This window comes from Strix uralensis, chromosome 1, assembly GCF_047716275.1.
Source record: "Strix uralensis isolate ZFMK-TIS-50842 chromosome 1, bStrUra1, whole genome shotgun sequence".
NCBI classification, from domain to species: Eukaryota; Metazoa; Chordata; class Aves; order Strigiformes; family Strigidae; genus Strix; species Strix uralensis.
In genome coordinates this window covers 173,720,989-173,734,203 of record NC_133972.1, presented here as the reverse complement: position 1 = coordinate 173,734,203, position 13,215 = coordinate 173,720,989, and the positions used below count along the sequence as shown (strand labels likewise).

Genomic DNA, 13,215 nt, shown 5'->3' with positions numbered 1-13,215 from the left:
GAGTTACAGTCAATGGCTCAATGTCCAAGTGGAAACCAGTAACGAGTGGTGTCCCTCAAGGGTCCCTACTGGGGCCAATACTAATTAATGTCTTCATTAACAACACAGTGGGATTGAGCCGCCCTCAACAAGTTTGCAGATGACACCAAGGTGAGTGGTGCCGTTGATTCCCTTGAGGGATGGGATATGACCCAGAGGGACCTTGACAGGCTGGAGGACTGGGCCCATGTGAACCTTGTGAAGTTCAACAAGGCCAAGTGCAAGGTCCTGCACATGGGTCAGGGCAATCCCCGGTATCAACACAGGCTGGGGTATGAAGGGATGAAGAGCAGCCCCAAGGAGAAGGACTTGGGGGTACTGGAGGATGAAAGGTTGGACATGACCCAGCAGTGTTCACTCACAGCCCAGAAAACCAACTGTCTCCTGGGCTGTGTCCCAAGCAGCGTGGCCAGCAGGTCAAGGGAGGGGATCCTCCCCCTCTACTCCTCTCTGGTGAGACCCGCCCCCAGCCCTGTGTCCAGCTCTGGGGTCCCCAGCACAGGACAGACATGGAGCTGTTGGAGCGGGGCCAGAGGAGGGACATGGAAATGGTCCAAGGGCTGGAGCAGCTCTGCTGGGGGGAAAGGCTGAGAGAGTTGGGGGGATTCAGCTGAAGAAGAGAAGGCTCTGGGGAGACCTTAGAGCAGCCTTTCAATATAGAAAGAGGGCTGATAACAAAGACAGAGAGAGACTTTTTACAAGAAAAAGGGGCAATGGTTTTAAACTGACAGAGGGTATGTTTAGATTGGACATAAGGAAGAGTTTTTATTCCAGTGAGGGTGGTGAGACACTGGCACAGGTTGCCTAGAGAAACTGTGGCTGCCCCCTCCCTGGAAGGGTTCAAGGCCATGTTGGATGGGGCTTTGGGCAACCTGGGCTAGTGGAAGGTGTCCCTGCCCGTGGCAGGGGGGTTGGAACTAGAAGGTCTTTAATGTCCCTTCAAACCCAAACAATTGTATCATGATTCCTCCTTATATCTGTGGCTTTGCTTTTGTGGTGGCTCAACTGGTCCGGGGTGCTTTAGGGTTGGAGTAGGGCTGACTTGCTCAGTGTCACTGGCTGGTCCCCCTCCATCCTCTTGAGTTACTTTGGTTTTTTTATTTATATTTTGACTTGCACTGTCTGCACGCATTGTCAGAGCTGTGGGGCTCTCCTCCAGGCTGATGCAGGACACGGACAGAAACCAAGCCTGGAAAATCCAACCTCCAGCTGTTGAGACTCTAAGCAAAGCTCTCATCAGTCAGCAGGAACCTGGGGACGAGGAGCGAGACGAGGCAGGAAGCAACTGCCAAATAAGAAGATACATTTAAAGGAAAAAAAATCATTGGAAATACTCAATTAAGGTACTTCTGCTCCTGCTCAGAGCTGAAGCCTGGGGGTGTCGCGTGCATGTGCGCTGGGGAGGTGAAATGCTCGTTGACATCATTTTACTACGTGGGAAATTCCAATTACAGAGGAGCAACACGCCCAAACCAAGGAGCAGCAACATGAGAGGAAACAGTTGGAGATTTAGAGAAAGCTCTGAGGTGGCAGAGAAGGGATGCGAAGGAGAGCCCCATCCCTTAGGTCATTTCTGTTTGGGCTGGGGGAATGGATGCTGCAGGGATGAGGCTTTTCTTTGCCCGCTTCAATCCCTCCCAGCTATTTTCCTGCCTCTTAAATACGGTGTTCCCCCTGATTTTAGAAATGCCATCCTGTTCTTGCTCCAGCTCTGGAGGTATTTTAGCTCCAATGGTGTTTTATTACCTGCAGATATCAAGGGAGAGGGTTCGTGGCTTTGTGGTAGATCCTCGAGAGCATTTGGTAGATCCCAAATCCTAGCGAGCATTTGGAGGCCATCAGAAGTCATTGCTTCCCTGCAAGCATTTTGCTAAAGCACCAAACTCTGTATTGAGGGCAGAAACCTGTTTTGGAGCAAATTCTTTAAGATAATTGTGTTGGCTAAATTTCTTCATCATTATTCCACAGCCTGGATGATGTTCGGATGTATTGTCCTCCAGGTTTTAACAACAGGGAGCTGGAATTTTTTTTTTAAGCCTGCTTCCATCTGCACCCAATTATAAAAAAGCCATCAAAAAAACCCTATTTACTAGCTGTCAGTTCAGAGCGGCATCAGAAAACAGCTCCACCACCTCCAGCGATAGCTTCCCAACAGCCACTTAACGCTGAGATGTGGTGGGTAAGAGGGACATTAAAACAGCCTGACATCAATCCAACCAGTTAATCCTGCTGCTCGGCGATGGGGCTACCTGTAATAGCTCCGGCGAAGCTACGTGGATGTGCAGAGGCCTTTAAAATAGAAAGCACTTGAGTCAAGACATTTGAGTTTTGGGGATTAACTTGTGCTTTTAATGCTCCCCCCTTCCCCAGAAGGTCTGCTTGGTGCTTTTATCACTGCAGTGCTCTGGGTTTCCAGGCAGGAGCTGGACTTGTGTCTGTCACAGTGGACACAGAGATGGACACGGGTCCAAGGAGATGGGAAAACCCTCCAGCACTTTACATCTCTTGTCTGTCTGGTGGTCCCTTGTCACCTGCTGTCCCCCGGGAAAGGAGCAGTCGAGCTGGGAGTGAGATGAGCCTGGAGATACTTGAGAAGTTCAACCTGGACAAACTGCTGGTGGAGCAGAGCCGGGAATTTGGGGATGGATGGGACCTCTCATACCCACCCTGTAAGGTCAGTGGGTGGGTGGTGGTTGGCCCAGTAACCCAGCTTCGCCTTCCTCCCGTCCTCCACCGCCTCCTGCCAAGCTCCTTCATGGAAAATGTTAATTAATGTGATTCCCGGGGCTGAGCCGGGACCTTCCACCAGTTGCTGCCTCCTTCTTTGCCAGGTCTGTGCTAAACAAGGCTGAGCCCTGCAAACCCCCTCGTCCCCATTCCACTCCCTGTGCGTGTTGGGGTCTGTTAGGCCATTTAAGGCACCTTGAATTTCACCCAGAGCTGCCTTGGCAGCCAGGGAGGAGTCCCAGCCACGGGGGCTGCCAGCCAGGCACCATCCCAGCACCGGGCACCGCTGCCAGGGAACCCTGGAGCGGGGAGACCAGGATGGGGACAGCATCAGCGAGACGATGGCATCCCCATCAGCACCAGATGGAGCCGGAGGATTTCTCCCCAGGGATTTTTAGGGGTGCTGTGGGGTTTTTGTTGTCTCTGTTGGAAGGGACCAGAGGCTTTTTTCTCTTTTTATGGTCCAACCTGCGGCCTGGCAGGGGTCCCATGAGGATATAATTAGCCACCCTGACAGGTGGAAGGGATCGGATGGCCCCCAGCATGAGGTCGTGCCCGCCACCCCGCAGCCCCGCTGGGCTTCACCCTGGCTGACATGCAGCGACCAGCAAACCACCCTACAGCAACCCAGCCCCAGCGTGTTTGCTCTGGCACGCAGGGCAAGAGCACAAGAGGTACCGTAAATAAACAGAAGGGGTTTTTCCAGCCACCAAGCCCGGCGGGGAGGCAATCCCAGCCTCACCATCCCAGCCTTGAAACAGCGGCAATGGACGGGGCGTTACGGAAGAAGGGGCTGAGTGCTGGGAGCGGCATGGAAAAGCCATTAGAAACCTGAGCTGGGGACACGGCCCTGGGATTAGTCGCACATGGTTTGTTTTCTTTATTAAGTATCTTTTTGCCGTGGAGCCAATAAACGTGGTCTGGTACGATGATTGACTTGGAGGTTGGTGCCAGTGAGAGCACTGGGGAGGTGGCACATCCCGATCCCGGCACCCAGCCGGGACTACAGCACCATCCCCTCTGCCCCGCAAGGATTTGTAACCAGTCCCTCGGGTGCCCCACTGGGAAGAAACAGCCACATTTCTCAGCTTTTCCCCAAAATAGCATCATTCCTTGGCGTAGCAACATCACCGCCAGCTGTGACTGTGAGGCACCCACGTGGCTTTTTGAGGCCAGGGCTCTTTTTCCTGTTCTTCTCCTTTCCAAGACCATTTTGTGCTGGAAACTTCTCTACAGAAGCAGATCTTGCATCCTTGGACAGAGGCTCTGAAGAGCTGCTGCACTGGCAATAAATAACAATAATGGACATCAGATGAGTTCATAATTAATAGGGGGCCTTCAGAGTGTCACCACCATCACAAGGACAGAGAGCTGGAGGTGATGGTGGACTAGAAACCTTCCGTGCACTAGGTCTGATGTACCATCAGGCCAACTTGCCATCACGTGAGATCAGTGCCGTTGAATTAAAGCTGGCCCCAGCTATAAAGACAACACGGGAACTATTTTGTGTTGACGCCAGTCAGAAACGTGATCATACAGCCCAAGAACCCATCCCGCCCTCTTTTGCTGCCAGATACTGTATGAAACACAAAGTCCTCAGGTTTTGCTTATGCTTCCCTTGGGATCCACTTGCCCTGGCAAAGGGGCTCAACAGCTCTGCCCATCCTGCACCATCAGAGTCGTGTAATTTCTAAGCAGGCATCATCATCTATCACTGCCCATCCAAATAAAGAATGGCTTTGGGCAAAGCATGTGGGGAAAAGGGGAATGAGAAGATAAACCGTAGGGGTTTCCAGGTCTTGTCCATGCAGATGATCTCAGCTGGCCCCGCGCTGTCTCAGCTTTCAACCTGCCCAGCTCTCCATCGCCTGGCAGCCCCCGCGTTCATCCCAGCCTTCAATCCCTAACGGGACGTTGCCTTTATTTTTTCTCTCCCCTAATTTGTTTCACTTATTTTTAAAGCAATTATCGGGTTGAGGGGTTTGCTTTTCTGCTTACTAATATTTTGGAAGAAATTACTGCCCCTGAAAGCTGTCCTGTCGCTGCCTTTTCAAGCATTTATTCTTGGTCTGGGCCATATCCTGTCTGCAGGTGGAGGTGTCTGGACCAGCACAAGTTGGGAAAAAGATAGGGAAAAACTGAAAGCTGTTCTCCCAAACTTCTGCTTGACTTAAATGTATGTTTTCTAGGTGTTTTGCAAGAGAATGGCTGTTTAAACAGAGCTTTTTGTGCTGGAGGAGATGGTTTTTCCATACCCAAAATAAGCATCAGTGTTCTTACCAGCTCGGGACAGGCAGGAGCTGGCCTTGCCTGCACAGCTGCAGTGCTCTAGTCTCTAGTGATGCTTTTCCAGTGCTGGTCCGTTGGTGGAGAAGAGCAAACCATCTCCTGAGCTGTGTCCCAAGCAGCGTGGCCAGCAGGTCGAGGGAGAGGATTCTCCCCCTCTACTCCGCTCTGGTGAGACCCCCCGCAGCCCTGCGTCCAGCTCTGGGGTCCCCAGCACAGGACAGACATGGAGCTGTTGGAGCGGGGCCAGAGGAGGGACACGGAAATGGTCTGAGGGCTGGAGCAGCTCTGCTGGGGGGAAAGGCTGAGAGAGTTGGGGGGGTTCAGCTGGAGAAGAGAAGGCTCCGGGGAGACCTTAGAGCGGCCTCCCAGTACTTAAAGGGGACTGATAAGAAAAATGGGGAGGGACTTTTTAGTAGGGTCTGTGGTGACAGGACAAGGGGTAATGGTTTTAAACTGACGAGGGTAGGTTTAGATTGGACATAAGGAAGAAATATTTTATGATGAGGGTGGTGAGACACTGGACCAGGTTGCCCAGGGAAACTGTGGATGCCCCCTCCCTGGAAACTTGGACGGGGCTTTGAGCAACCTGATCTAGTAAAAGATGTTCCTACCCATGGCAGGGGAGTTGGACTAGATGATCTTGAAAGGTCACTTCTAACCCAAACCATTCTATGATTCTATGAAACATAAGATTTTGGAGTAACAGCAGAGCCTGGGCACTGTTCAGAGCTGACTCTACTCTCAGGTTGCCCATTGGCTTGTAGACTTATTTGCCATTGAATCTCCTTCATATAGAGGGGATACGTCATAGAAACTGGGATTTTTAGTGAATTTTTAGTGGAAAAGCCGTGCTGTCACTGCGCTGTCCCCCCTATTGAGCCAATGTCCATGTGTCCATCTGGATCCCCAGCCCTCCTGCTGCTCAACGCCATCCTCAACCTCCAGCAGACGAGCTCCTTGCTCCTCTGCTGACTTCAGCAATCAGCTCCAGGCAGCAGAGCTGCCAAACTCTTCTGCCCTTTTGAGGAGAGATCTCCCACAGCTCAGCGGGGCTGCCGCTTAATCCCAAAGGTCAGCGTGGGGAGCTGCTCCCATTCCCCCAAAGTCAAGTTGTGTTAAAAGGGCAGGAGCTCACCTACATCCCGCATTGTTGGGAAGATGCATTTTTATAAACAGGCAATAATGATCATGCTGAAACCCTCACTGTGTTTCTCTTTTCGTGGATTTGTCCCATTTTTTCCCCAAACCTATGCAAAATTTAAGCTTCTTTAATGGTTGGACTAGGTGATCTTCAAGGTCTTTTTCAGCCTAGATGATTCTGTGATTTTGTGATCTTTACTACTCTGTAGCAAGGAGGTTTGCAGTGTGGGCATCCAAGTGTGGAAGGACTCATGTGGGGGAAAAGCAGGCTGTGTCTTTGCTTGTGGAGAAGGTGAACAGACAAATGGATCCTGGTGTTGTGGACCCTTCATCGCGCCATGTGTGTTGGGTTGTGTCTTGCCATAGGTGTTGTGACGTGGTGCCTGTTGGCCTGCGAGAGCCAAGGTGGGCTCATCAGGTGGGGTGGGACAGAGCATCCTGGGTGGGTGTGGGTCCCCCTGGACATCACGGGGCTCAGCAGAGCTCCAGGACCTCCTCCCACCCTCCATCCCTTGGGATACACTAGGACAAGCTCTCTGGGTTGCTGGGTGTCGCTATCACGGTGTTGGGAACACATTGGAGATTAGGAAGAGGCTGTTCTTTCTCCCTTGCCCCGGCCAATGTTCCCAGCCACCCAGATAGAAATCATACCTGAAGATGTCTCCTCTGCCCTGCCTGCATCTCTTCCTGCCTTTCCTGCTGCCAAAAAGTGCCATTTCCCAGCAGAAAGCCTTGTCTGGGGAAAGCTGTGGAGCACTGCTGATGTCTCCCTCCCACCGCCACAGCCAGTGGCTGTGGGGATGGCTGTGAATGTTGCTACTTGGAGCCACCAAAACACAGGGCTGGCAGTGCAGAAACACTTTTAGGGGTGAACATCGTGATGCCGTTGTTTTGCCAGTGCCGTGCCCTGGCCACGCTAAGCGTCCCTGGACAGGAGAGCGTCAGCCAAGCTCATTCCCAAGATCTAAGCAGACCATGCTGAGCTCCAGCCCTGGGCCACCTTCAGCAGGAGTCTGGTCTAGGCAGCAGTTCCAAAATAAGTCTGGAAAGGAACATATCACAGAATCATCTCGGTTGGAAAAGACCTTGAAGATCCTCCAGCCCAACCATGAACCTCACACTGACTGGTCTCAACTCCACCATATCCCTGAGCGCTGGGTCAACCTGACTCTTCAACCCCTCCAGGGATGGGGACTCCCCCCCTGCCCTGGGCAGCCCATTCCAACGCCCAACAACCCCTTCTGCAAAGAAATCCTTCCTAAGAGCCAGTCTGACCCTGCCCTGCCACAGCTTGAGGCTATTCCCTCTTGTCCTGGTGCTGGTTCCTTGGCTCAAGAGACTCATGCCCCCTCTCTGCACCCTCCTTTCAGGCAGTTGCAGAGGGCCATGAAGTCTCCCCTCAGCCTCCTCTTCTCCAGACTAAACCCCCCCAGTTCCCTCAGCCGCTCCCCATCAGACCTGTGCTCCAGACCCTGCACCAGCGCTGTTGCCCTTCTCTGGACACGCTTGAGTCATTCCATGTCCTTTTTGGAGTGAGGGGCCCAAAACTGAACCCAGCCATCGAGGTGCGGCCTCACCAGTGCAGAGTCCAGGTGTAAGATCCCTTCCCTGTCCCTGCTGGCCACACTGTTGCTGATACAAGCCAAGATGCCATTGGCCTTCTTGGTCACCTGGGCACACTGCTGGCTCCTGTTCAACTGGCTGGCAATCAACCCCCCCCGTCCCTCTCTGAGTGGCAGCTTTCCAGCCATGCTTCATTCCTGCTCTTTCCTGCTCCTTTCCACATCCCAGGCATGTTTGGGACAGGAAAACCCAGTGTCCTCTCTGAAACCAGCTTCTCCAGCCCAGATAACCTCTTTGGGACCTCTCAGCAGCACCATCTTGGGGGTAGATCATTGCTGTTAAGACTTTGGTGGTTTGTGTCCATAAAATCAGGCACTTTTAAAGGTGTGGGTGAGTGTGTAGTGTCTCCCAGAGAGACTCATATTTTTTAATAGTATTTTGGCATGGGATAGTATTTTAATACAGAGAAGGAAGCACCAACACATCCTTCTCTTCCTTTAGCAAAGTGTTGGTGCCACCTGAAGGAGCCCAGCCCTGAGAATCTGTGCTCCCCACAGGGCTTTCGCCACCTTTCCCAACGTTGCTGTCTTTTCCCCTCGCAGTGCAAGAAGAAGCACACGCTAGTTTGCCCCGACTTTGCCAAGAAAGGCGTCTGCCCCAGGGGTGCCCGGTGCAAGCTGCTGCACCCACAGAAGAAGCGCCACCCAAGAGAGACAGAAGATGGTGACCGCAGCGACCACCCCTCGAAGTGGAGACGGGTCTGGGAGGAGAAGGGCAGGTAGGAAAAAGCAGAAGAAACTCACTTTGCTGCTCTTAAACAGTTTTCTTCCCAGCCAGCTCTGGATGTTTCCTTTTCCAGATTTGTATCCATCCGTGTGCTGGTTTATTTTAAGACGTTAGGTCACTGTGGTGCCTTCCTGATGGAGCCACCACGGGCTATAGGGTTGGGCAGGGTCCGTGCTCGAGGGAGAGGTCTCCAGGCAGAGCTGATGGAGAAGAAACAGAGGTCGTGTCTTGCTACCTGATGCGTGCCGTTGGAGTGTGGGTATCTTCACCCTTAGAAATACGCTGCTTCGGCACCTCCAGGTATCTCTGAGGCTTTTGTAGACCTTCCTCCTGGGAGATGGAGGAGCCCTGATGGAGACTCCGCTGCCGGAAGCAGGTACAGCTTATCCGTAGCTCTGTGGGAAACTGGAAACCATCATCCTCACTGCCACGGCGGAGAGCAGAGCTGAGCCCTTGGTCTGGAATGGAGGGGCTTGCCCTCGGGGCTGGACTCAACTGCCTGAAGAAGCAGCCATGGAGAGAGGATAGGCTTTGTAAAACCCTTTGATGCTGGGCTGGGTCCTTGGTTAATCCTTGGAAGCTCTCTGAGCTCTCTCTGATGCTTTTGGGTGCTGGGATGGAGCCACAGCTGGTGATGGACACGTTAGTCCTCATCCTCACAGGGTGACAGATTTTCTTCAGGTTGCCACATCCTTGCCTTCCTCTGCCCTCACCCCTGAGCCCTGTCTGCACAACGACTCCATCCCAATGTAATTAAAATTAAAGCCAAGTTGAAATTTGGCTTTAAAAGCCACAATCTAATAGTCCTGCTTAGTGGGAGGAGAAAATACTGGCTTGGATGCTTGGCTCCTCCATGGCTCTTCGCAGTGGGATGTGGGGGTGAAGGTAGGATGGAAGTGAGGGGACCTGGGAGCTGGTCCATGCTCTGGCCCGGTCCTGGGCCTCATCCTGGCCCTGCCTTGTAAGGTAGCAGAGGGGGATGAGCGCTCAGTGGGTCTCCGAACTTATCCTGGGTGACAGAAGAGCCTTGGAATGACACTCAGCTCACGTCCCCGGTGTGAACGAAATGTAAGATAGCTCCTTGCTCTTTTTAGGTAAGGAGGCATGAGCGCGGGGCTGGGCAGTGGGGAGGGACCCTCCTCCCCTCCTGGGGCCAGCTCCTGGCATCCTCCGCTGGGAAGGGAGCACGCCTGAGCTTGGAAGCTGCTCGGGAGGTATTTTTTTTCCTTTATTGGCACCGTTGTCGGAGATGTCGAACGAGCTGAAGTGTCACATTAGCTGGGCTTGTAGAAGGGCGGCAGGGTTGGGGCTGAGCCAAGCCCAGTGGGGCGTCTCCGAGCCATCTCTGCTCCCCACACCCTCCATCTCCCCTCTCCTCTGCCCAGCCAGCACCCGAACAAGAGCCCAGCACCTCCATGAGCATCTGACAGCTGGAAAACTTTCAGGGAAGCACAGGGCGAGGGAATGCAGCTGGGGAATGAGAAACTCTGGCTGAATCTGAGCTGGCTCCTGGGAAATCAGAGATACGGAGCAGCCCGGGATGGAACCTGGGGAGCTTCCGTGTGCAGCTCCAGTGCTTCGCCCCAGCCTCTTCCAGTGCACGTGATTCCATGCCCAGCATGGCCAAGTGGGATTGTTTTATTTTTCCTTATTATTTTTCCCATGTGCCTCCTACAGGAATGCTCCATCTCAGCTCCATGATGATGGAGAAATGCCCGGACCCTCCGGTGGAGAGCAAGAGGTGAAGTTTTGGAAAGAGGCGGGCACCTCGCCAACCAGCCGACTGCAAAAGCTGCCGTCCTTCATCTCCCTCCAGTCCTCATCATCCCCCAGTGACCAGGGCTGCAAAGTGGAGACGGATGAGGACGAGACAGAGGACGAGCCAGGTAGGGAGCGCTTGCTCTGCTTTTGCTCACGTGTGCTCCGAGCTGCTGCGATTCCCTGAGCGGGTGAGTTATTCCCCCGCTGCTCTCCGTGGGTTTTGGTGGGATCAGTGTTCCTTGTGAGTCACCAAACCAGTTAATGCTGGGAGCCCAAACTGGGATGGCAATCGGGACTCGCGTCTCTGTGCATGCAGGGGCAGGAGCCCCTGGCTCTGCTCCTGAAAACACACGGTGGGGTTTTGTCCCCATCTTTTATCATCGGCTCCTTCTTCCTTGTCCTGTAAATGATCCAATGATGAATCCAGTCTTGTTCCTGTGATAGAACCGTAGCGGTTCCTAGTAGGAGGGTGTTTCAGAGGAGTGTAGTGATGCTCTGCCTTCCTGCTGGACCCACAGAAGGACCTCTGGACCATCCATCGCACGTGTTTCCTGATGGGAAACAGCTTTGAAGCTTTGAAATAAAAACAATCCTGGTGGGAGATGGGATGGGGTGGTTGCAGGTTGCAAGTTTGAAGGAAGAGCCATGTTAGTCTGAGATTATCTGCTTTGTTCTTTTGTTTAAAGGTGGGGGAAGAGGCTTTGGAAATCAGTAAAATTTTTGGAAAATGTGATTTTAGGATGAACAAAACTTCTTACAAACTCCGACGTATGAGACTTCTGCCTCGACATTTTTTTAGTTTTTGGAAAAGTTCAGGGAAATGTTTCAACTGTTTGAACTGACTGTGGGAGAAAAAAGAAAAAGGAGAAAATTGTTGAAGCAATGAGAAGAAACATCTTTGTTTCTCTGCAAAGTGGCTCATGGTGGAGGTTAACTGCATTTCTGTTTCTCCAACATCTTCCTTGGTTCCTCCTCTTCTAATTCAGCTTTTAGACTGGAAAATCCCTTAATCACTAGCAGCTCTGTGGGAAGGGACGGGACTTTGGGGCAGTGTGGGGAAGCATCTGCAGGAACAGAGGTAATGGAGATGGTGAGGCAGAGATTGTGCCTGGTCTTTCCAAGCACTGGGTGGGAGATTTTTGGCTGGACGATGCTTCACACTTTCCTGTTCATCTCCTGTCCTTCGCTGGAGGGATTGTGCAGCAGCTGCATCTCCTGAGCAGCATCGCAGAAAGGGAGGCAGCATCTGGCTCAGAAATCAAAATATTTTGTGGCAGTAATGATGAAATCCCCACAATATATGGCTCAGTATGAACCGAAGGGCTGGAGCATCCCTCCCTGTCTTCAATCCTGTGCCACCTCCGGCTGAGCATGCAGCCAGAACAGGGTCCCGCTGGGAGAAGGGATGAATTCAGCGCCGAAAGCCAGGCTGGAGCATTTTTACGGTCGTCCGTAAGCGGCTACCGAGGATCTGTGAGGCTTTGCCTGGCTCGACCACAAAGCGCTTCGAGCCAGGGAAGGCTGAGATGCCTTAACGCTGTCGGAAAGAAAATTCCCAGGATTAGCAACATATTCCTGAAGTCACAGGCGAGCATGTGCGCTGTCGAACCGCGGCGTGTTACGGATGTGAAAGCTCCTCGCCGCGACGCGGGGAGAAGCACTTGGCTTTCCTTTCCAGGGATTTCTCCCCCACACACGCCTCCCTCCTTCCCTCTCCTTGGCCCTGGTTCAACTCCCTTTTGATCTCGGCGGCAGGACCAGGGAAACGCTTCTAAAGCAGCGGCTTAATCGGGGTTTTTTTATCTCTTTGATGAAGACGGAGCAATTAATCCGTGGACAAGAAAGCTGTTGGAACGCCCTGGATTACGCCTGGCAGCCTGGAGTAACTCGGTCGAGAGGGCAGAGGCATCACCCTGGCAGCGAGGGCATACTTTTCCTCTTCACTCTGGTTTGCACATTTTGTATCAGCAATAGCATGTCCAGCAGGGACAGGGAAGGAGTCTTACCCCTTTACTCAGCACTGGTGAGGCCGTCCCTCGATGGCTGGGTTCAGTTTTGGGCCCCTCACTCCCAAAAGGACATGGAATGACTCAAGCGTGTCCGGAGAAGGGCAACAGAGCTGGTGCAGGGTCTGGAGCACAGGTCTGATGGGGAGCGGCTGAGGGAACTGGGGGTGTTTAGTCTGGAGAAGAGGAGGCTGAGGGGAGACCTCCTGGCCCTCTGCAACTGCCTGAAAAGAGGGTGCAGAGAGGGGGGATGAGTCTCTTGAGCCAAGGAACCAGCGGCAGGCCAAGAGGGAATGGCCTCAAGCTGTGCCAGGGCAGGGTCAGACTGGCTCTTAGGAAGTATTTCTTTGCAGAAGGGGTTGTTGGGCGTTGGAATGGTCTGCCCAGGGCAGGGGGGGAGTCCCCATCCCTGGAGGGGTTGAAGAGTCGGGTTGAGCCAGCGCTGAGGGATCTGGTGGAGTTGGGAATGGTCAGTGTGAGCTTAATGGTTGGACTGGATGATCTTCAAGGTCTTTTCCTTGAAAAGATGATTCTGTGATTCTGTGATTCAGGGGAGGATGATATTTCCAGGCATTTTGGGTGGGAGGATGAGTAGAAAGAGCTGGTTCAGTCCAGGGATGTTGGGAGGAAGGCTACGGGGAGCTAGTGGGTACGGGGTTGGGGCACGCATCCCTCCATGCTCCTTCACCTTTGCCCAAGGAGCCCACAGCATCAAGAAAGCAGATACTGGAGGATCCAAAGGAAAGGACAACCAGGCGGGAATTGCAGATGGCTGTAAAATCATCTGATGATGAAGCAGTTTCCATGCCAAACGCATGCAGCGATCACGCGCGGTGAGTCCGGGTGCAAGGATGCTCTTGGGTGCCCAGCTTTGCTTGTGTTCAGCACTGGGGTGCACTTGGTA

At 53.0% G+C, this 13,215-nt stretch overlaps 1 protein-coding gene across 8 annotated transcripts in view; it reads left to right on the top strand.

Annotated features, from left to right (window-relative positions):
- Nucleotides 1–13,215, top strand: part of ZC3H3 (zinc finger CCCH-type containing 3) — a 202,052-nt gene that overhangs the window by 176,190 nt on the left and 12,647 nt on the right. For 2 of the 8 annotated variants that reach the window (XR_012631543.1, XM_074889078.1), the window contains exons 10-13: nt 8,361–8,536; nt 10,222–10,430; nt 12,122–12,253; nt 13,011–13,144. Coding sequence is in view for 7 of the 8 variants with exons in the window: in XM_074889078.1 (XP_074745179.1) it covers nt 8,361–8,536; nt 10,222–10,430; nt 12,122–12,253; nt 13,011–13,099 (606 nt within the window). In the remaining variant the exon portion in view is untranslated. The other 6 variants (XM_074889086.1, XM_074889096.1, XM_074889093.1 and 3 more) reach the window with 6 other exon arrangements.